At 41.6% G+C, this 23,314-nt stretch overlaps 1 protein-coding gene across 1 annotated transcript in view; it reads right to left on the bottom strand.

Annotated features, from left to right (window-relative positions):
* The window catches only part of KLHL29 (kelch like family member 29), a 338,599-nt gene that overhangs the window by 56,822 nt on the left and 258,463 nt on the right, over positions 1–23,314 (bottom strand). Inside the window, exons 6-7 of the mRNA XM_033142957.1 lie at positions 15,570–15,769; positions 9,414–9,673 (exon numbers count right to left, since the gene is read on the bottom strand). Coding sequence (XP_032998848.1) covers positions 9,414–9,673; positions 15,570–15,769 — 460 coding nt within the window. The remainder of the gene's footprint in view (positions 1–9,413; positions 9,674–15,569; positions 15,770–23,314) is intronic.

The raw sequence follows: 23,314 nt of genomic DNA, 5'->3' as shown, positions 1-23,314 counted from the left end.
GTGTGTCAAAGAAACCACAATAAATAACCCTGGCTATACACTGAATAAAACTTATGGGTTGTATTCAACTACGTTTTACTCAGAGTAGACACAGAACGTAGCCATGTCAATGAATTTCAATTGGTCTACTCCGATAGGGTTTTACAATGATACACTTATAAATTCAGTAGAACAAAATGCTCAAGCATTTCTTATGGCACAGATAGAAAAGGTGAGAGCTATTCTTCAAGGTACTGAGCTGCCTCTGAAAAGTACCTTGGAAGTTGAATGGAATCCATTCCAGAAGTCCATTCGACTTCCAAAACGTTCAGAAACCAAAGCGTGGCTTCTGATTGGCTGAAGGAAGTTCCTGCAGCCAATCGGAAGTTGCAGAAGCCCCATCAGATGTTTGGCTTCCAAAAATAGTTCGCAGTCCCTTCCAGGTTTGTGGCGTTCGGGAGCCAAAACGTTTGAGAACTAAGCTGTTCGAAAACCAAGGTACAACTGTACTGAATTCAGAATTCTAAAGGAGCACAGAGTTGCTGAGCAAGGATCAGTGCTAGTCTTTGTATCGTATTTCCTGCTCACAAGGAAATGTCATCCACATACCCACATAATTCTTTTTAGCACCCATGTTCAAGCTTGACTTTATACAAACACACACAGAGAGAAAAAATCTCTTCCCGAGTTCCTGAACCAAAAGATGCTATTATGAAATTTTAAAGGAAGACTTTTCATGGAAGCATTCTGAAAAGGAACAGCTTCTATGTTTAGAAAATAAGCATCTGTGTGACTAGGAAGCCTATTACAAACCAGCAGGATACCGAGAGGTTGCGGGAGGAGGGAGTTAGAGCAGTCACCCTTGAAAGCTGATCTATCTGTGGCACATGAAAGAAACCAGCTACCCGTATTTTAACAGTAATTTAACTGCAAAAACCCACTTCTTTCTGCAGAAATAGATATATACACACATACACAAAATTAAAAGCTCCACACAAAAAAGAAAAGTAAAAAAAGGCAATTCGTGAAACCAGACGCAAGGGCAAAACAAATAAAGATGCCATCATAAACTGAAAAAGCACTTCAGGAAGAAGAGGTGGAGAATGAAAAGCAGTGTTGAAAAATTGCCAGGGCGGCATGAAAGGAAGAGTGGGGAGAGTGACAGTTTTTTTTTTGGGGGGGGGGAATGAAAGCCACCTCTTAACACTTAAATGTATGGAATCACCACAGCAGGAAGCAGGAGGGTATCAGCAGCCTTGGGGGAAAAACAACACCGTTTGCACAATGACTATCAGCCTCAATTTACTCATCCCTATGCAAAAATGAATCCCCCCCCCATAGGAATTCTTGCTGTTATTGATCATGAGAAAACCATCAATGGCCACGTCTTTCTGACTGAATATCACATCCGTGGCATGCGAGTCTCAAAAAAGGAACAACATGCAACAAGAGTCATAGACAGGTTTCATTGTTATTCCAGGAGAAAGGAAGAGGTGCAGGCAGGCGCTGGTCACCTCAGAGCCTGCACCATATCAACCCTCACTGTGTAGGGTCTTTCTACTGTGGGAAGGATCATGATGGCTTTTAAATATGTTACTATTTATTGTGTTGTTTTTTTTAAAAAAATGTAATTTAATGTGTTACCTTTAAGTTACCCACAGAAGGATTTATATTCTGAAAGATAGAATATAAATAACTGCAATTAATCACTCATTAAAATAAATATCCAATGGTGTTGTGAAATGGGGAATATATGGCTCAGTGGTACAGGGTGGGTGGATATTGTTTTATTCTTGTTTTTATTAAGTATTGTGCCTTTTTATTTTGTATTTTTATGCTGTGAGCCGTCCTGAGACCTTTGGATGAAGGGTGGCATACAAAATTATTTAACAACAACAACAACAACAAAATTAAAAAATCCTTCCAGTAGCACCTTGTGTTGTTGTTCAGTCGTTCAGTCGTGTCCGACTCTTCGTGACCCCATGGACCAGAGCACGCCAGGCACGCCTATCCTTCACTGCCTCCCGCAGTTTGGCCAAACTCATGTTAGTAGCTTCGAGAATACTGTCCAACCATCTCATCCTCTGTCGTCCCCTTCTCCTTGTGCCCTCCATCTTTCCCAACATCAGGGTCTTTTCCAGGGAGTCTTCTCTTCTCATGAGGTGGCCAAAGTACTGGAGCCTCAACTTCAGGATCTGTCCTTCTAGTGAGCACTCAGGGCCGATTTCCTTGAGAATGGATAGGTTTGATCTTCTTGCAGTCCATGGGACTCTCAATAGTCTCCTCCAGCACCATAATTCAAAAGCATCAATTCTTCGGCGATCAGCCTTCTTGATGGTCCAGCTCTCACTTCCGTACATTACTACTGGGAAAACCATAGCTTTAACTATACGGACCTTTGTCGGCAAGGTGATGTCTTTGCTTTTTAAGATGCTGTCTAGGTTTGTCATTGTTTTTCTCCCAAGAAGCAGGCGTCTTCTGATTTCGTGACTGCTGTCACCATCTGCAGTGATCATGGAACCCAAGAAAGTGAAATCTCTCACTGCCTCCATTTCTTCCCCTTCTATTTGCCAGGAGGTGATGGGACCAGTGGCCATGATCTTAGTTTTTTTGATGTTGAGCTTCAGACCATATTTTGCGCTTTCCTCTTTCACCCTCATTAAAAGGTTCTTCAATTCCTCCTCACTTTCTGCCATCAAGGTTGGTATGAGCTTTCGTGTGCATGCACACTTCTTTAGATACACACGAAAGCTCATACCAAGAACAAACTTAGTTGGTCTCTAAGGTGCTACTGGAAGGATTTTTTAATTTTTAATTTTGTTTTGACTATGGCAGACCAACACGGCTACCTACCTGTAACAACAACAACAACAACAACATTCATTTTGCATGAAAAAGGTCTTAGTGTTCATCCCCTGACATCTTCAAGCTGGATGGGTAAAGATCTGGAAACTTGTAGAACTGCCACCACTCACATATCATGTGTTCTGACTGGTGCCCATGACACATTCTCAAAATACCAAACTGAATTCAGAGAAACCTAAAACTGTAATAGCTGTTTATAATTGCGTATTGGAATGTTGTAAAGTGGATGTTCAGGACCTCAGAGTTGAACGGAGGAGAGGGTTCCGTTCAGCTCAATCAATGGAAAGTTTCCTTTCTAAGGGTTTCCTGAGATTTTAAACTGAAATTGATCCATTTTTTTTTTTAAAAAAATGATGTTATGAATATATCAGATTCCATGGTGTCTCTAGAGGAAGAGATGGGTAAGTTCAGATAGATGTTGGAAGTGTAACGCTGAAAGTGCCTCTTCAAGGCATACAATGCAGGCATGTTCTGCGGTTTCTTTTTTTATCTTAGAGAAATCATTGATATTTGCAGATGTTCAAACACTCTGAAATCCGATTCCTGTGGTGTCAGGACTAACAGATCAACAACAAAAGTGGGTTTTCTGTGAGCCCTTATGGTGGTTAGATGACATATACAGGTGAAACTCAAAAAATTAGATTATCGTGGAAAAGTTCATTTATTTCAGTAATTCAACTTAAAAGTTGAAACTAATATATGAGATAGACTCATGACATGCAAAGCGAGATATGTCAAGCCTTTATTTGTTATAATTGTGATGACTTTGGCGTACAGCTGATGAAAACCCCAAATTCACAATCTCAGAAAATTAGAATATTAAATGAAATCAACAAAACAAGGATTGCAAATAGAACAATATTGGACCTCTGAAAAGTAGAAGCATGCATATGTACTCAGTACTTGGTTTGGGCCCCTTTTGCATCAATTACTGCCTCAATGCAGTGTGGCATGGATGCTATCAGCCTGTGGCACTGCTGAGGTGTTATGGAAGACCAGGATGCTTCGATAGCAGCCTTCAGCTCTTCTGCATTGCTTGGTCTCATGTCTCTCATCTTTGTCTTGGCAATACCCCATAGATTCTCTATGGGGTTCAGGTCAGGTGAGTTTGCTGGCCAATCAAGCGCAGTAATCCCATGGGCATTGAACCAGGTTTTGGTACTTTTGGCAGTGTGGGCAGGTGCCAAGTCCTGCTGGAAAATGAAGTCAGCATCCCCATAAAGCTCGTCTGCAGAAGGAGGCATGAAGTGCTCCAAAATCTCCTGGTAGATGGCTGCGTTGACCCTGGACTTAATGAAGCACAGTGGACCAACACCAGCATATGACATGGCTCCCCAAATCAACACAGACTGTGGAAACTTCACACTGGACTTCAAGCATCTGGCATTGTGTGCCTCCCCATTCTTCCTCCAGACTCTGGGTCCTTGGTTTCCAAATGAGATGCAAAAGTTGCTCTCATCAGAGAAGAGGACTAGGGACCACTGAGCAACGGACCAGTTCTTTTTTTCTTTAGCTCAGGTAAGACGCTTCTGACATTGTTTCTTGATCAGGAGTGGCTTGACAAGAGGAATACGACATTTGAAGCACATCTCCAGGATCCGTCTGTGTGTGGTGGCTCTTGATGCACTAACTCCAGCCTCAGTCCACTCCTTGTGAAAGTCCCCAACACGTTTGAATGGTCTTTTCCTGACAATCCTCTCCAGGCTGCAGTCATTCCTGCTGCTTGTGCACCTTTTTCTTCCACACTTCCCCCTTCTGCATAACTTTCCATTAATATGCTTTGATACAGCACTTTGGGAACATCCAACTTCTGCAATTACCTTTTGAGGCTTTCCCTCCTTATGGAGGGTCTCAAAGATGGTTTTCTGCACAACTGTCAGGTCAGCAGCCTTTCCCATGATTGTGATTCCTACTGAACCAGACTGAGAGACCATTTAAAGGCCCAGGAACCCTTTGTAGATGTTATGGATTGAGTACTGCACCTTTTCACAATATTCTAATTTTCTGAGATTGTGAATTTTCACAATATTCTAATTTTCTGAGATTGTGAATTTGGGATTTTCATCAGCTGTACGCCATAATCATCACAATTATAACAATTATAACAAATAAAGGCTTGACATATCTCGCTTCACATGTCATATATTAGTTCCACCTTTTAAGTTAAATTACTGAAATAAATGAACTTTTCCACGATAGTCTAATTTTTCGAGTTTCACCTGTACTGCAAGATTGGGAGGTCAAACAGCCACCATGTATCAACCAGTGGTTTGAAGATCTCACTGCCTTTTTTAAGATTGAATGCATGGATTATAACTGACAATTCTCTTTACATGTCTATTGGGACTCCATATATGTTTAAGGATTGGTTTATGCACTGCTAAAGTAGTAAAAATACTGTACAGGAGCAGAAGTCTAGAAGAAAAACATCTATGTAAACTCCCAAGGGTTGCTAAGGGGTCTTTTGGGATTTGCTTGTCTTGGTCAACTCTGTTTTAGCAACAGAAACAGCACAGATACTAAAACTCCAGCTTGTGAATCTGCAGACAGAAGAAAAGAGGGATTCAAAAGTGAGCCAAACAACTGGCCGAGTCATCTTGTAGCTGCTCAACAGGTGCTCTACTAAACGTCAAATTGTTGACACATTGCAGTTAAGGCCTTGCATTTATTTCTTATTGTTAGTTGTGAAAAACCTATTTTCCTCCTGGCCACCGCCAGCCGGGTCCGAAATGTTAAATTAAAGGTTTAGGAGGTTTTATAAGACATCACCTGGCCCACCAACACAAATATTCCGGGGGTCATAAAATTTTGAATGGTTCACCTGGACTGTGCCATATCCAGCCTGCTGGTAAGTGGCCTTTGTAAACTTCATGCTGGCTACGCTCAATAAGCTTTAACATGGAAAGGGAAGGCAGATGGAAACTGGAGGATGAGATTGGTAATATTAGGAGAGGATGCTTGTGTCAGGAAGCAACAGGGGATGTCTGTATGGTTGTTCAAAAACCACATGGAAAATTCTTTTTTACCTCTTTGCCCTCCCTCTCTTCATAAATTACTTTTTTAAAAATCTCTAAGCAATGCACATAAAACTATATAGAATAATTATCAGCAACACACACACACACAGTTTTATTGAACTTAGCTGGCATCAAGTTGGCACTCAGCCCTCCATATTCAGCTGAGAATTTTTGTCTCTGTGCGTTGTGAACGAACATGCATCAAGGTGACCCAAAGCCTCTTTATGATTGGCCCTTGAGGGTTGGATTGAGCCAGCCTTTCACTGGCCACCGCTGGGGAAATGCAAGCAACATTCTGCATCGTTGAACTCCTTCTTTGTGGCAGGAGGAAGGCCTGCTGCTTGCATCCCTGACAGCAAAAAAATAATAAAAAATGGGGTATGCTACAAGGGCGGGCAGACCCAAGCCAGCCAGCAATCCACTAGATCAGGGGTCTGCAACCTTTAAGACAAAAAGAGCCACTTGGACCCATTTCTGAAGAGAGAGAAAAACTGGGAGCCGCAAAACCATTGCGGCCCACAAAAATATAAACACCCAGAAGCTCATAGCACAATCTAGACAGGTAATGAAGAGCAGGAAATGAAGGCAAAATGGCAAAATATCACGAAACGCTCCCCCCCCCCAGCCAAACAACAAGCACTGTATTAAAGGAACCGTCCGAACGCCTGACGCTGCAGGGGCAAATCTAGAAGGGGAAATCCAACCGCCCCATGAACAGCATAAATGCAACCCTAAAAGTTTAGCAAACTTATGCAAAAGCACACAGCATGCACACTGCCCCAATCACTATTGGCCAGCAGAGGGGCTGGGCAAGGCAGCTAAGAGGGGCTGAAGCAGGGGGCTGATCACGTCCCTCCTGCAGGCGCGGGAAAACATTCCTTCAGAATGGATAAAACCCTTCTTTCAGTCCATGGGACTCCCGCTTCTGGGGGGCAGGGGGCTTCTGGGGGGGCGCTGCCCCCTCCTGCCCTCCCCGTCGGTACGCCCATGCTCGGGCCCCTTTCGCCACGCTGCTTAAGGGAAGTCTCCTGCGTGCCCCCAAAACAGAGCCCGGGACTGGTCGTCCCCTGAGCTTTTTCCCGCGCCCATCTCATCCCGTTGGGCCGCCCTTAGCTGAACAGCCGGGCTTCCTTTTCCTTCCCAGACTGCCACGTGTCCTGGAGCCGGGCCCTTCCACTTTTTTAAAAGAGGGCTTCCCCCTCGCCCGCCGCCCCTGGCCCAGCCCGCAGCTGCCTCCTTACTTCGTCGAGTTGCAGCAGCCAGCAGCTCCACCAGCAGCAGCCAAACACAAGCGCCCCCCCAGGCGCCAAGGAGGGAAGCTGCTGCGGTCTGCTGCTGCGCCTGCGCTGGCACGAAACGAGGCACGCATGAGCAGCACAGCCACCGGCAAGGTAGAGAAGTGGGTGGGCGCAGGCGGGCCAGCAGCGCGGTGCAGCACCCCCTACATTTCGGCGCTAAACGCACTGGCCCTGCCCGGAGCCGCGGCAAAGTTGCAAAAGAGCCGCATGCGGCTCCGGAGCCGTGGGTTGCAGACCCCCGCACTAGATCCTTCCACTGTTGCATGGTGACATCAGGTCTGATCTTCCTGTCCTCTACACCTTCCACTACCTCAGCCAGGAACAACATGGCTGTAGATGTAGTGGTTGCTCTACTAAGCTGGCTGTTTAGTCTTTAGTCCATCTGGGGACTGAGTCTCAAAGTTATATTCTATTTTCCATGCTATGTCTGTTTCCTCCTCCTTGTTTCAGAGTGTGTCTCACAATACTTACCCCTTCCTGTATACTCTCAGCTAGTAGAATATATAACCTGAGATTACAAGTTGCATTGTGAGTGATGACTAAATTGCAAGATGTGATCGAATTGGGGGTTTGATGTCTTAGAACCAACAATTTGACAAAAGCACAGACAGGAGGCTACTTACAAACAATTTGAAATTAAAAGATCATTAGCACTTAGAACGATGAACTCTCAGCTCTATTATACATTGACAACCATTCGACTATTTTGACTCCCCAATCAACAAGAATGCAGAAAGATATGAAACAATATGATTCCCCAATTCTAGGTGTATATCAAAAGAATCCCCACATTTTCATCCTGTAAAATTTATGAAGGTCATTGCTACCAGCTACATCCCTGGCTGCCAAGGGATCCCAGAGCAATGAGAACCAGGAATATATGTTCTTAGTTCTTCAAATTCCTACTAACATTTCTTCATTTCTTTCCCAACTATTGTACAATTAATCAACCACCTTCTTTCCTGCCACAGGGCTTTCCACAATCCTCACTAAGATTGTGGATATCGTATGCATGCTTTCCAGCACTATTATTCAATCAGTCTAGTAATAGTGGTATCACACTATGAAAAGATTTCAGGAGGATATTACATTTGCAGCTAATTCTGAAACTAATAAACTGCATCTTAACTGGATGACGCATAACTTGCCTTCTGTGTAAATGAAACAAGAATCACAGAGAATTGTAACTACGAAGAAAAACTCAACAATAACTTATATTTAGGGAAATAGCTCTTGAACCTATTAGCATTTAATTAATATTCAGAATGAACTAAATTTTGAAAAGCATTTTTGGAGGGAGTGAGATGCTATAACACAGCAAGGTGCACTGAGAGTAAATGGAACACTGTACACAGCTATATTTATTCCTTCCTCTAAAATGCCAAACGCTCTTAAGAATATCACTTCACCAGTTTATTCAGGAGCTGAACTGAGAGCAAGAGCAAATGTGGAGCTGAACTGATAGCAGCTCAGATGTGGAGACTGCTTGATCACTGAGTCAATTCTCCTGTCTTGGGTCGATAATGTGTGAAGTTCGTTTGCTACAAATCTTAATCAGCTAAAGCAACTGGCAAATTTACGTGCTGCAGTTGCAATTCTTTCAGCCCAAGGACAACATTTTACTATAGCTGTCCACAAAACCAGGCAGTATTTATAACCGTTATCTGGATCCTTATCTCCGTTAAGGTCAACTGCCTAGCAGAGTAACAGTCTAGAGCAGGTAGCCCCAATAAATATTTACTGACATCTCTGTACAGCCAACACAGGAATAGTGAAAACTCCTTCTCAGTATACGGACTTTACAAGGCAGCCACATTATTAGTACCGGTATTCCATGTCTAGAGCTCTACTGGTGATTCTTGCTTCTTGCCATTCCTGAATGCACACCATTTCTTTTTAAAGCTGCATTTATTTATGTTTAAGGCACATTATCACACAATACTAATCCTTCAAGAGCCATCTTGGACCAAGCTATTTTTAGTGAGATGCATGCAGCAAATGCAAACTTTTCAATTCTAATCAGACATGGGGATTGAGTGGCGAAATTAAAGGAAGTTTCTGCATAGCCTGGATTTTCTCTTGGCTAACCAGCTCCCCCCCCCCCCGCCCCAGTTTTGCTTTTCTGGTTAAGAGCAGAGTTAGGCTTAAAATGGCACAGAATAGCATTCTGCTATAATGAGCTATTAATGGAAGTGAGAAAGAGAAAAGAAATGTCTCAGAGGATGGTCTCACCCACCCTACCCCTCCTGCTTACCTGGGCTCTGATCACAGCATCTTTTTTAATCCACTTTATCACCGTTTCATAAACCAGCTCTTCCGTTTTTGTGTTCAGGCTGTCATTGGACATATAGGAAATGAAGTCGTCTTTCGAGATATTAAGAATCTCCTCTTGATTTGCCACCTCCGGAAAAATCTGCAGGGCATAGGCCTTTGCCATGTTGTATAGCTCGCTGCACTGCATCGCTTCAGCCATGGCTAATATTCCTAAGCAATTGCTAGCAGTCAACTGTTTTTCTACAATGAACATATGAAACAGAAAGGGATGGGGAGAATGAGTCAAAAATCAAGGGCACCTATTTCCTGGTTTTGCAAGCTGTAAACTGCCACCTAAATTTGATAGGTAGGGTAGGAAGGATCCTGCCTTGAGTACAAAGGAGTGAATTAGATGACCTCTGACCTCTCCAAATATGCATAATAGGGAAACTGTAACAGCATAAATACAGAAATAAACACAATCCTCCTTAGACTCCGAGAGCTCAATGCAGCTTTCTTTTTCTTTCAAATTTGGTTCCCATAGAAATCAATGGGACAAGTTTGTCACAATTTCATTGCTACTGAGTAAGATAGCCAGGGATCAGGGAACGAACTTATAAGGAAACTATATAACTGCTTTAGGACTGTAAATGTGTGTAATTGTGGCAGACCTGCGGCTAACAACGATTTCCCCCCAAACCTCTGAGCTTATCAAATTAAACTAATTAATTAAACTGAAACAAAATTAAGAGCTTCGTTTTTCTCTTCCAGCCATCTAGACATGTGGGTGTGTGCGCCTCAATATTCCTTACATAAAACCAAATTTCCATTTGCCAGCAGTATGTGTGTGCAGTGCAGAGGTTCAAATCTAAAACTAATAATAATAATAATAATAATAATAATAATAATAATAATAATAATTTTATACCCTGCCCATCTGGCTGGGTTTCCCCAGCCACTCTGGGCGGCTTCCAACAAAATATCAAAATAAAATGCTCTGTTAAACATTAAAAAGCTTCCCAAAACAGGACTGCCTGCAGATATTAATAATGTGATAAAATATTAACGTGATAAATTAAAACAGGGTTAACTGTGAGGAAACTGGGTTGCCTGAAATTCAAAAAGCAAAAGAAGGGACGGTGTTTTGAGCACGTTTTGTACTTTCTAAATATTAGTATGGGGAGGTTAAAAAGGCGTATAAAACCATCACAAAGGATGTCAAGGCATAGTATTGCCTGACAACCTCTATGAGGCTCAAGCATATTATTCCAGAGAACTCCAAATGCAAAGACTACAAAAGGAAGCTCAGACAACTCCCCTCACAATATTACAGACTCAGTTGTAATGGGGATGGGGGAGAATCCTTCTGAATCAGGAAAATGGGTGTATATCCAACACACCTGGGACACAGGTGTGTTTATAAGGGAACTCTTATAAAACTGGAACAGTAAGAGCTGTTGTGGACTGCTAGTGAGGGAACTCCATTTTTCCTAAGAGGCATATTTCTCCATTTTAAGGTCCCTGAGGCCGTGCCATGTACCTCGGCTGGGCAATCCATTTCTGGCTGGTAACATGGGATCAACATTTCGTGGTAGATACAGTGGTACCTCGGGTTAAGAACTTTGCTTCAGGATGAGAACAGAAATCGCACGGCGGTCAGCACGAGGCCCCATTAGCTAAAGTGGTACCTCAGGTTAAGAACAGTTTCAGGTTAAGAACGGACCTCCGGAACGAATTAAGTTCTTAACCCGAGGTACCACTGTACTTTCTTTGCGAAAGTCTGGCCAGTTCCTTCCAGTCCTTTCTTAGTTGACAGATGCAGCAATCCACATTTCGCCAAGACTCTGCCTGTCTCCTCAAACAGAGTTTGGCCCCTTTTAAAATGGCAACTGTTCATAGAAGGATGTCCAAAGACATCACAGCCAATGTAGGCCCAGTTTGCCACAGTGACATAATCTGCATAAAACATTATCCATATGCATAGTTTTAAAGAAAATAACCAACGAGGGGCATAGGTTAAGTGGAGGGTCGGGGACCCTCTAAGTGAACCGCCCTGAGACCTGTGGGTATATAGGGTGGTATACAAATTTAATAATAGTAAGTGTAGTACTACAACTTCCATCATCCCAAATCACTGGGCATGCTGGTTTGGCCTGATAAGATCTGGAGTCGCACTTTAAAAAAACTTGTAGATTTGTATTGTAACAGGGAACTTGGGTGAATGCCTTGCCAGCCAACACATCATCCCGTTTGAAATAAAGATTTGGGGAAAATGTGGTTGGTGACTTGGATCTTCTGCTTGCCAGTATTAATAACCAAACATTTGATTAAGATTCAAGGCAGGACATCTCAAAATGAAAAGGAAGATACGTCCGTCACACTAACAATAAATAGAGTGCGGAAATGATTATCCACTTGCTCATAAACAGCTTGTTCTCCGCTCTCACAGCCGCACAATATATTCTGTTTGCAAGGCACTGTTTTATGTTAGAATGCTTAATAGGTCTCCAAGTGAAATTTCAGAAATAATGATAAAAAATGTAACTTACTAGTCCTCGGGGTTGCTAAGGTGTTGGGTGGTTTTTTTTTTGTAGTATTACGGAAATGAATCTTAAATGACTCTTAAATAAATTAGATTTAATTCTCTAGACCTCTTTCTATGATTTAAAGAGCCAGGAGTTATAATACCACCAATCTCTTAACAGACTGCACGTAAAACAGCATAACCCCTCCCCTCCTACTGCTTTTTTCTTCCCTCATTTTACCCGTGGTTAAACTTTACGTAAATGTCAACTGTGGTTAATCAAAAGTAATTAAGGGAAAAAGTTGGGAAACATCATCTTGACTAGGAAGGTAATAAGAAGGGTTCTTGTTAGTGCTGACAGCAGTGCCAATATAACACTTAAAACATGGTAGAACAAGATAGGAAAAATTTGTGGAGGAAGTAATGATGGTAAAATGGTTAAAACACAATAAGCATTTCATCTCTAGGGGCCCACAGTCAGCAATACAGTGGTACCTCGGTTTTTGAAAGTCCTAGAAGCCAAACGTTTCGGTTTTCGAATGCCAAAAACCCAGAAGTAAATGCTTCCGTTTTCCAATGCGACTCGGAAGTTGTATGATTCCGCTAAGTGTACATGTCAATTTTTTCAGTTTTCTGCAAACCACCCTTTGCTCCTAGGTTTTTGAATGTTTCGGAAGTCGAACAGTCTTCTGGAACAGATTACGTTCAAAAATCGAGATACCGCTGCACCAACTTTTGAAGTTCCTTTCCCCCCCCGCCCCTGGTCACCACAGTCAAGAATAAAGGTAGCACGCTTATTGTTTCTTGAAGCTGTCTGCACTAGTTAGTATTATTATTTAAGTTATTCAACTTTTTTCTTGCCGCAGGCAACACACAGTGTCTTTACAAAAACAAAACAAAATTAAAGATAAACAAAAACTCATATGCTCAATTAAAACCAATGTGAGGAACACTTAAAATGCCCACCCTCCAGATTATGTTATTTCTCCCCCCCCCCAGTCCTCCACTTCAGAGTTTTCACTCGATTTATATTCAAAGTTTTCATGGGAAAGTTCATTATCTGGGAAATCATGGTTCCCATTCCCCCCTAAAAATGTGCAAAATGCAAAACAAAAACAAAACACCAAACCAATCAATCTCTAGGTCAATTTGCTTCTATGACATACTAAGAAGAACAAATGAGATTTTCCACAGGTGGCCCTTAGAAGAACTTTAGAAATAGTGGTTTGCTTGTCTTTTTGCATTATAAGATTCTTGGCTAGCCCAATGCAAAAATGAAAAATGAGGCCAACTGAAAACTCCACTATCTCTGAAGCTTAATCCAGTAAGAGCTATAAATAAAAATAAGCAATTATATTTTATGAATTCTCTAAATGAGAATATAAACCTCTAGTTCCCCATATATAATGAAACTTACAGCCAACTCTCCCAATTGCATAACCATAACACGGTTCACTGAATTCACATATTAAGTATTGGAAAAGGAAAATCTCACATTGATTTAGTGGAAATAAATGCATTTTGTTATAGTAGCTGAATCTTTAGAGATAATGTGCATGGATATGTCTGTGGATCATTATGAAAGCCATAAAATCTATTAATTTAAAACACACTGGAGGGCAGCTATTAAAGAAAATCTGCACCAGCACAGCAAATGCCAGCTAATATCCAGTTTTGGAATAGATGCATGCAATTTGGACAAAACAGATGTGAGGGAAACAGGAAATGCAAGGCCCTCAATCTTCTATGCTTACATCAGAAATTGAACGTTTGGATTATCCTTCAAGGTATAATGTGCCAGCGCATGATGGAAGGACAGTTTGAGCATCTCCCACCACAGGAGATATGAGAGGTTCACATTTAATGTTACAGAGCTATATCAGGAAAAGGAAGTTGGGAGCGCCTTGTAATTAGTGATGCCACCAAAGTTCATGATTGCTTGGATCATAATACAAACTTGTCCCACTCATAATGTTTGGCTGTGGTACTAAGGAAAATCGGGGGCCTCGAAACTGGGATGCAGCAAGGAGCGATGGGGTGTGCAGTTCCCAGGGCACACCCACTTGTAGGTTAACCCAATTCCCGAACTCTGAAGAAATTACATTTCTCAGGACCTTGAAGAGAGGCCTCCAAATGGTCTGCATGGCTGGTACCACTGATGCCAAGTAAGAAGTGGGTAGCAGCAATCTGTGGGGGAAATTATGTCTGTGTGCTTATGATGTAGTTGAGGGAGGCCTTTAGACATCATTTTGTTTCAAATGATGTCATCTGCAGTGTGAGTGAGCCCACATTTCAGAATTAGCACCAAGTCCAATTCTGAACGGGACGCAGGTGGCGCTGTGGTCTAAAGCACAGAGCCTAGGGCTTGCCGATCAGAAGGTCGGCGGTTCGAATCCCCGCAACGGGGTGAGCTCCCGTTGCTTGGTCCCAGCTCTTGCCCACCTAGCAGTTTGAAAGCACGTCAAAGTGCAAGTAGATAAATAGGTACCGCTCTGGCGGGAAGGTAAACGGCATTTCCGTGTGCTGCTCTGGTTCGCAGGAAGCAGCTTAGTCACGCTGGCCACATGACCCGGAAGCTGTCTGCGGACAAATGCCAGCTCCCTCGGCCAGTAAAGTGAGATGAGCGCCACAACCCCAGAGTCGTCCGCGACTGGACCTAACGATCAGGGGTCCCTTTACCTTTTACCAATTCTGAACAGAGGTGGGGGAGTTCACTCATCCAGACCTGTTATTCCTTGCCCCAGTTCTGCCCTATCTGAAGCTATTCCGAAGGACAGTTCTAGCATCTTAGAAGCTGCTCCGGTTTGTGGGGCAACCTACCCTACTGGTTATGGAAACCAACCTTGAGCTAGTTAATTAGCTCTCCTCCCTGCATATATCTCCTGCCTTGAAGGGTACTGTGAGCTAAGTGGGAAGGGTTTTTTTATGATGGAGATGTGAACTTTTCACATCCCAGTGACAAAAGAACAACAACAACAACAACAACAACAACAACAACAACAACAACATAATAATAATAATAATAATAATAATAATAATAATAATAATAATAATATAATACTCAATGCACCAAGAAGAACCCTGTGATCTGTATATATGATGTAAATTAAACATAATTTACTGTTCGATTTCTTTATGTTTCTGGCAATTAAGGGATAAGGACATATATGCAGGACTCTTCACTGGAAATCTTATTCAGGAAGTCATTCTGCATACTGAGATTATATTGGACATTGCCCATAAACTTCCTAGCATATTAGCAAGGACCAGACACTTGTATTTTCTTTTATATGTTAGTTGAGATTATTGTGGAGGGTGCCCAACAGCACATCCAGTGCTTTTCATGTACTTCTGCAGCCTCAAGGCATGAAGCCAGCCTTGGTAAAAAAAAATCCACAATTCACTCAAGTCAGCAATACCATTTGCAATACAGCACACCATGACTGGATGGTAGCTGTACTTCAAGTGCCATGATTTTAACAAGACCATGCTGCACCTGAAGTACAGCCACAAACAAACAGTGGTCTGTCCTATTGTAAATGACATTTAATGAATTTTATAGAAGAGTTGTACATGGTGGAAAATTCTGAGGTACAGAATCAAGAGAGAGAGAGAAACAGCACGAATTCTTACCTAGAAATGACACACAGACTTTGCAGAATGTATGAAACTGGAACTTGCTGGCAGCTTCCAGAAGAGTTTTGGCATTGACGGAATCTATTACTAAGGAACCTGTATAAACAAACTCCAGCAGTAATTCCAGGACATCCGCCGTGAGATTTGATAATTCCAACTCCAGCTTCTCACTGCTTCTGCTACTGTCCCGGGGTGACCTGGCAACAGCAGACAATGAAATTCTTATAGGATATTAACTTTCCCCCAGTGGTTGCCACTTACTGATGGCTTGAAAATCAAACAACAATTCACTGACACAGAGTTTTGTTGTTGTTTAAGAATTGAAAAATACTGTATCTTTAAAAAAAACACCAGTGAACTTAAAAACAATTTATTACTGGATCTGAAAGAGAAGAGTCTTGCACACCAAAAAAATACCAACCCAAACATTATTGCTACTCTGCATATCCATGCAAGAAAATAATAATTTGCAAACCAACCAACCAAACAAAAATTAAGAAGAAGATGAGCCAACATTAATGAAAATGTGGAATAGGATTAACTTTCAAAGGGAAGCAATACATTTTCATGTTTACATTCTATGTCTCTTCATCTTTGGATAGTGAAAACAAAGTTTCCTGTTTTAAAGAGAAAAGGTCACTTGTCGTCCCCCCCCCCCCCCAGACTATATCCTTCATAGAAGAAGAAGAGAAGAGTTTGGATTTGATATCCCGCTTTTCACTACCCGAAGGAGTCTCAAAGCGGCTAACATTCTCCTTTCCCTTCCTCCCCCACAACAAACACTCTGTGAGGTGAGTGGGACTGAGAGACTTCAGAGAAGTGTGACTAGCCCAAGGTCACCCAGCAGCTGCATGTGGAGGAGTGGAGACACGAACCCGGTTCCCCAGATTACGAGTCTACCGCTCTTAACCACTACACCACACTGGCTCTCATACAGAACATGGGACAATATCTTACAGGGTAATTAGTGATACATTTATGGACCTTTTCTATAAACCAAAGTAGGGGAGGAACAGTTGTTATAATGGTTCTGAGTTTGACATTCGATAAGTTGCAGACTTTTTGTTTTATTTCAAACCCTATAAATTTTGTGTGCGTATTTGTTTGTCTTCAAAAAAATATATTGTTCCCTTTTAGGCACTAAAAGAAAAGAAAAACAAAAAAAAGGAAGGAAGGAGACCCCTCATGGAATTGCTTTGAAAACTGAATACAAGACAAGATAGACAGACAAAATGGTTAGAGCGAAAGAGGGAAGGGCTTTTTTTTTGGAACAACAACAACCAGCTCTGCCACAGGAAGCCAGCAGCCATCCTCTCGAGGTTTCATGACCGTGGCCTACCGGTTTTTCCTGCGTAAAGTGCTAAACAATTTGGTGATCAAAGTATCGCCTGCATTTGAATTGTGCATTAGTGCTTGTGGAACTATCAGACAAAATAAATAAATAAAAAATAAAATAGATACATGGGGTGGGTGGTGGGTGGGAAGGGTTCAGTTCCTAACCGCTGGCGCATGGCATAGCTGCAAAACGCTAAAGTCGGGTTATACCTGAAAGACAAAATAAAACAAAAATAAAAATGCATTTGGTAACGTCAAGAAAAGGGGAGGAAAGACTGTTAGCGCAGGAAAGCAAATGCCTTTAAAATGGTTAGAACCGCCAGGACCTTCTTTTGGAAGCGTTAGACTGATCTCAGTGGAGGTACAAAATCCAGTTACTCCGCCACTGACACCCATTTCAGAATTCACACCAAAAAAACTGTAGGTCTTGTTAAACTTTTCGTAAAAGGGTCACAAAAGACCAGTTAGTTTTTAAGAGAAGTATGGAATGCAGCAACTTTGCAAGAGGCCTTGCTTTTCAAGGTATGTATCTTGCTAAACAACATTTACCAGCTTATCTCCAAAGAGTTGGGGCAAGATGAAGAAACATGGATCCTCCAACTTCTACCTCCCTTTTCCATTTGTTTTTCCTCTACCCAGCTCCGAACTCAAAGCAATGTCACGAAATACCTCAGACATATGGATAGCCCTTTCTACTAAATGGAAGTTTGGTGGCCCTGACACTGAGGAGTCTCTGTTAAGCCACGGATTCTGCAGAAACTCACACACAGCTCTAAACGTGTGAATTAACAGTTTAGACCATTTCAACTGCTTGATAAAACTAAGTAAGCACACCGGCCTCTGAAAATTCCCAAAGCTTTGCAAATTTGCTAAATTTACAGATGGAAAGGTATCTTCATTGGAGGTTGGTGCATTAGCACAAATGGGCCGTGGCTCCTCATCCCAGTGTGTCTCCACTTGTCTGCTTTCTTGTTTACAAACCAATCAGGGATGGCTCTGCTCGTCATTGCCTTTGGCTCCATTGGTTCCCTGCAAGTCCCAATGTTCACCAGCTATCCCTGGTTACCTCTAATGGGGATCTCTATGCCTAATGTCCCCTCACTGTGAACTCTCATTTATTTGTGAGCATACATGCACTGAATGCATACCGACGGTGCAATATTAATTTCAACAATTTGCTTAGTATTTGGTTGTTGGGTTGCAAGTTGACAAATCTGCAGCAGTCCCTCCCCTCACTCGGCAGTGAAAACATGGAAAGGAGAGACTAATCTTTGCACAACACTCAGGAAGTCTAAAACAGAACAAGGATTTAGGTGAAGGGCATCTCTACCGATGCTCTAACCACTAGACCATCCTTAATTATGCAAGTTCAGAGTACTAATAAGTGGTTGTCCTTTCTAAGCTTTCTCTGGAGATAACAGAAGCTAACAGCAGCAAGGAAGCTGTTAGCAGCCTTAGCTATGATTAGAATAAAGAAAACACAAATATTAGAGACAACTCCACCCTGGAATAATTCAGTGATAATCTCTTCTCCTTTGTAATACACCAAGCTTTAAACGGCTGTTGCAATTGATTAAACACCAAAACAAAGCTAAGGTGTTTAATCAATCACAAAAGCCTCTTATGGAGAGCATAATACCCAGCAGAGATTATTGATGTTACACAACCTGCCAGAAATGGAAAAGAAAATTGTATCCTTTTCTTCTTCTGGTGACAGTTTTGATATTGGCAAGATGCTGCAACTGGGATGTTCGTGCAGCATACAGATCATGGTACGCACTGCTTAAATCCATGATTTGGATTCAAATACTAAGAAAGGGTCTGCCTCAACTAACGCCAGAGAACAAGTTCAGGTTCCACAATGGTGAATTGACTTGCACAAATTTTGATTAGATGCCAGATAGGTTATTGGCTGAAATTGTCCCTATGAGATGGGGAAAAGGTAGAGACACCTTTCCCCATCTGTATCTATACTGGAATTGTTTTTATCATGTTTTAATTGTTTCATTGCTTGTGTGTTTGCTGTAATAATAATAATAATAATAATAATAATAATAATAATTTAATAATTTATTATTTGTACCCCACCCATCCAGCTGGGTTTCCCCAGCCACTCTGGGAGGCTTCCAACAAAGATTAAAATACATTAAAATGTCACACATTAAAAACTTCCCTAAACAGGGCTGCCTTCAGATGTTTTCTAAATGTCAGTTAGTTGTTTATCTCTTGACATCTGAAGGGAGGGAGTTCCACAGGGCGGGCACCACTACCGAGAAGGCCCTCTGCCTGGTTCCATGTAGCTTTGCTTCTCGCAGTGAGGGAATCGCCAGAAGGCCCTCGGCGCTGGACCTCAGTGTCTGGGCAGAACAATGGGGATGGAGACGCTCCTTCAGGTATACTGGGCCGAGGCCGCTTAGGGCTTTAAAGGTCAGCACCAACACTTTGAATTGTGCTCGAAAACATACTGGGAGCCAATGTAGGTCTTTCAGGACCGGTGTTATATGGTCTTGGCCCTAGGCTCCTTTGAGAGGAAGGAGGGGGAGATTGAATGGAATAAATAAAATAAATGAGTGAATTTTCAAAAGGAGCAGAAAAGTTGTGTGTGCAAATAACCAGGACTAGATAATTTCTTAATTTGCAAACTCAGTAAAATGTACATCTGTAAACAGAATTAACTAGGGGCTGGTTAACTGTTCTCTCTCAAACAGTTGGGTTTAAATTTCTTAATTTGTGTACAGGTCAGTGTGCTGAGCAGATCTCCCATGAATATATTGGAGGGCATGTTCTTCTCTCAAGTGAGAAAGTGAAACAAAATGGCTTCGTTGTGCTCAGGAAGCAGCAAATGGAAGCAGGGCTGTAGTGACAGAGAACCAATGAAATGCTGCCAAGCACATGACAAACGGCCCAGCCCACCTCTAAAATCGCCAAGGGGAACCCACATTTACCAATGACTCTGGATGATAAACAAGTTATTTTTCCTTATTGGATTATCTGTCTAATGGAAAAATCCATATTAAATTGGGGGTGGGGGAGAGAGTACAGGTTGGCATTTTGATGAGGATGCTGCAAAAAAAAAAAAAAACCTAGCATGCCTGAGTAGCACTAAATCTACATTAAATTCTCATATGGACAAGCCTAGAGAGAAAGAGTAATTGCTAAGTCACTGCCCTGGTGCCACTGGAACACAGAGCTCTGCTTGAAATACAGAACTGTAAGAGATTCCTGAACAACATCTCAATAAACAAGCAGTTGGACATTCCTAGGCTGCACAGGAAGTTTCAGCTACTTTCTGTTAATTCTGGCTGCACTAGATGTTTCTTTCACTACACAGGAATGGTACCATATGAGTTTTTCAATTGTTGTATTCATTTGTATTCAGAACTCCTTCCCCAGTCACCTTGTCTATCTAGTATGGAATTTGCTATTTGTGGAAACTATTAGTCACCTTCCCCAACCCTTTTGCTCTACAAAAAGCAACTCAAAGGAATATACAAATATATTCTGCTAGCTAGCATACTTTTCCCTAACACGAAAAATGTCACTCACTGGTTCTGGGGCAATTTTATCAGCGAGATAACTAGTACTTTCAATGCATCCCCATCCACTTAGGCCTCCGAGCAGGAAGATGTGTGTCTCTGGAAGACTTATTCCCTACCTCCCCACCTGCAATGTGGGGCTGTCACTGATTGAGAGTGTTGGTGTCCCTTTAAAAAGCTGTTGCCTGGGCTAGCTGCAGCTTCCTTACAATCAATTATGGGATTTTCCCCATCCTTCCTCCAAGCTGCAGCTGCAACCTCCTTCCATCACTTCCTCCCTCTATGATCGGCAGAGGCTGCTGGACAACTGAAGTTATCTGGCTGCAGCTGTTGAGAACAATCACATTTTAAGGAGACCTCCCCCCATTAGAAAACAAGAATTCAGGGGGGGAGGCTGGTTTGGCTACCCTGAGGGTCTACCTGTATTTAGGGCCCCCCAAAAAAATCAGTTATAAAAATTCTTACAAGGGTTGTAAGGCTATAATGCTGTAGTGGGAAAAGTGCTGGAAGCCTTTGGTCTCTAAATATATGCCCACATTCTCCTGAATCACTAAATACTATTTATTCCTTCTTAATACTTCATGGAAGCCATAATGAATGCCAAGTTTTACTGTAGCAAAACATTCAATAATGTTAAGTAGACATAATACACTGATGAATAAGAAGAAAATATCAAAAAGTGAAATTTGTTTCCATACAATTTTATAAGTCTCTGTTTGTTAGCTTGCATGTTCCAGAAATCAGCAGATGCATAAATGAGAACAGCTGATCAGTTCTGCTCTTTGCCCTAAAGGTTTAAATAGAATGATGTCATTTATTGGCATTGTAATCACTGCCCACATTATAAAGGTCAAACTTTTCACACTGCGGCAGGAAATCAATCGTTTCTCCCAACAACCCATGGGAAAAGAAAGTTTTGCTTCTCAAGAATAATGTGTAATAATAAACAATTTTAGTCTTTATCAGCCTGGCAATCTTGGAGAGTGAAAAGCTGGCAAAGCCTGATAGATAAGCTCATTAAAATTAGGAAGTGATTTAGAACAAGACTCAAGATTTAAACAGCAACACAATTTGTTTAGGTCGGTGCTGAGACAAGTTAGGAGGAGAGCTTAATTTTATGTAGGCTGTCAGGGAATTCTTTCAGAATTGGAAAGCATGCAGCCTACAATGGGTGATGGATACTCTCACGGTTGTACCAGCAAGAAACAGATAAGATATATTACATTATAGTCCTGCTGTAGACCAGAGTTTTAACTATCTGGAGAGAGTTATGTGGGGGCATAATCTGACTAAGAATAAATGCACTTGTAACACGACCTGCCCACTTAGGCTGCAATCCTTAACCCCAATTACCTGGGAGTAAGACCCATTGAATTCAATAAGCCTTATGTCTGAGCTGACGTAGTTTAGATTGTGCTATTAGTTAAACTAAAATAATGGGAAAAACTTAGAATAGAAACAAAATATGCAAATAAAACTTCTTGTGCAAAGAAAGGGTCATTTGTTATACCTAATCCATAAGGCGGCTATACTTTTCCCATTCTCCTTTTATCAGCTTATTTGAAGATAAAAGAACAAAATGCTTCAAAGGGTGAGGGGGGGGGAGGGAGAGAAGATTCAGATACAGATCTAACAAAGTGTGTTTGCAACCATCTGAAAGTTCTTGCCTTTAATTTATGCCTGACATTGCTTCTGAGATTTAACACAGGCATATGGTCCCCTTTTGATGATTGATGGTGGTAGAACTGTCTTCTCCATCTTCCCTTAGAAACCACCACAAAGTCAAATTTTGCCTTTCTGTATGTGCTTGTACACGAACACACACACACACGAACATATTCCGTCAATGATTCTCCCTCCTTCATGCAGCAATATAGCTCTAGATAATAAAAGTCTCCCCAACGATCAAGGTGACATTTTGTGAGATAGCTGTATCCATCAGTCTATGGCTGGGCCTTCCACTGCTACCTCTAAATTTCCTGAAGTTTCTTTTGCTATGGCTAAGCTACTTAGGCCTCATTAAATCCACTAACCATATTTATTTTGGCTGATTAACCATCTGATTGTCTTTTGAAGATTGGCCATATTCTCTCTCCAATTCTTATTACATATGGAAAGCTACCTATACATACTATAGACAGCTGTCTGCTCTCTAGTTACATGCTTGAGTTAACATTAACAAGTACAAACAAACTGAGGATGCTAAAAATGAAGCCATCTGCCAGAATAATAAGTGTGAATAATGTGAAATGTGTTATATAAGCCCTGCAACTTAGAACAGTTGGTCTGGCATCATTTCATAGTGACACACCACCAAACTGTGAGAGGTATTCTGTGCATGTAGAACACAGCACTAATCACACATATGTAACCTCCAAACCACACCATAATTAAAAATAAAAGTAATAGTGCTATGGGGAAATAATGGCTAAAACACTAGTCAGGCTGAACATTTAACTTTAAACAAAATAGTAAAATAATAATAATAAAAATCCTCCCAGTAGCACCTTAGAGACCAACTAAGTTTGTTCTTGGTATGAGCTTTCGTGAATGGTATCTGAAGAAGTGTGCATGCACACGAAAGCTCATACCAAGAACAAACTCAGTTGGTCTCTAAGGTGCTACTGGAAAGAATTTCCTATTTTGTTTAATCTGAATTAGTAAAAACATGTTTGGAATTGCAGTAGATAGACTCATTGAAAAGATGGAGCAGGCTGGACTATAATCTATAAATCCACACCAGATAATTTCGTGAAGAACACTGGACTTCAGGAACAAACAATCTGAAGAACGATTGAGTCTTTGTTGAAACAAAATAGGAAATTCTTTCCAGTAGCACCTTAGAGACCAACTGAGTTTGTTCTTGGTATG

Source organism: Lacerta agilis, chromosome 3, assembly GCF_009819535.1.
Source record: "Lacerta agilis isolate rLacAgi1 chromosome 3, rLacAgi1.pri, whole genome shotgun sequence".
NCBI lineage: Eukaryota > Metazoa > Chordata > Lepidosauria > Squamata > Lacertidae > Lacerta > Lacerta agilis.
Note: the sequence above shows the minus strand (reverse complement) of the source record. Positions and strands in the feature narration are given on the sequence as shown.